At 62.6% G+C, this 337-nt stretch overlaps 2 protein-coding genes across 2 annotated transcripts in view; both read right to left on the bottom strand.

Moving 5' to 3' along the window:
- The window catches only part of EMH_0003240 (uncharacterized protein), a gene marked incomplete at both ends in the record, with an annotated part of 5,068 nt that extends 4,844 nt beyond the window's left edge, over nt 1-224 (bottom strand). Inside the window, one exon of the mRNA XM_013496315.1 lies at nt 135-224. Coding sequence (XP_013351769.1) covers nt 135-224 — 90 coding nt within the window. The remainder of the gene's footprint in view (nt 1-134) is intronic.
- A 26-nt stretch (nt 225-250) lies between these two features.
- The window catches only part of EMH_0003260 (DNA polymerase, putative), a gene marked incomplete at both ends in the record, with an annotated part of 8,548 nt that continues 8,461 nt past the window's right edge, over nt 251-337 (bottom strand). Inside the window, one exon of the mRNA XM_013496316.1 lies at nt 251-335. Within this exon, the coding sequence (XP_013351770.1) occupies nt 251-335 (85 nt within the window). The remainder of the gene's footprint in view (nt 336-337) is intronic.

A 337-nucleotide genomic window follows, 5' to 3' on the forward strand; every position in this document is an offset into this window, starting at 1 on the left:
CCTGCTGCTGTTGCTGCTGCTGCTGCTGTTGCTGCTGCTGCTGCTGCTGTTCCCCTTCCTGCTGTTGCTGCTGCTGCTGCTGCTCTTCCTGCTGCTGCTGCTCGAGCCGTGACTAGGGGAGCAGCAGCTTTCACCACTGCCTGCACGCCCTCTCCCTTCTGCTGCTGCAGCCCCACCCCCATCAGCTCCAGCGCCAGCAGCTCAGACGGCCGCATGCGCAGCATCGTTCTCTCTAGCTGTCTCAAGTCATCTATACTAAGTGCAGCAGCAGCAGCAGCAGCAGCAGCAGCTGCTGCTGCTGCTGCTGCTGCTGGTGCTGGTGCTGGTGCTGGTGCTG

This window comes from Eimeria mitis, genomic scaffold (genome assembly GCF_000499745.2).
Source record: "Eimeria mitis Houghton genomic scaffold, Emh_scaff204, whole genome shotgun sequence".
Lineage (NCBI taxonomy): Eukaryota > Apicomplexa > Conoidasida > Eucoccidiorida > Eimeriidae > Eimeria > Eimeria mitis.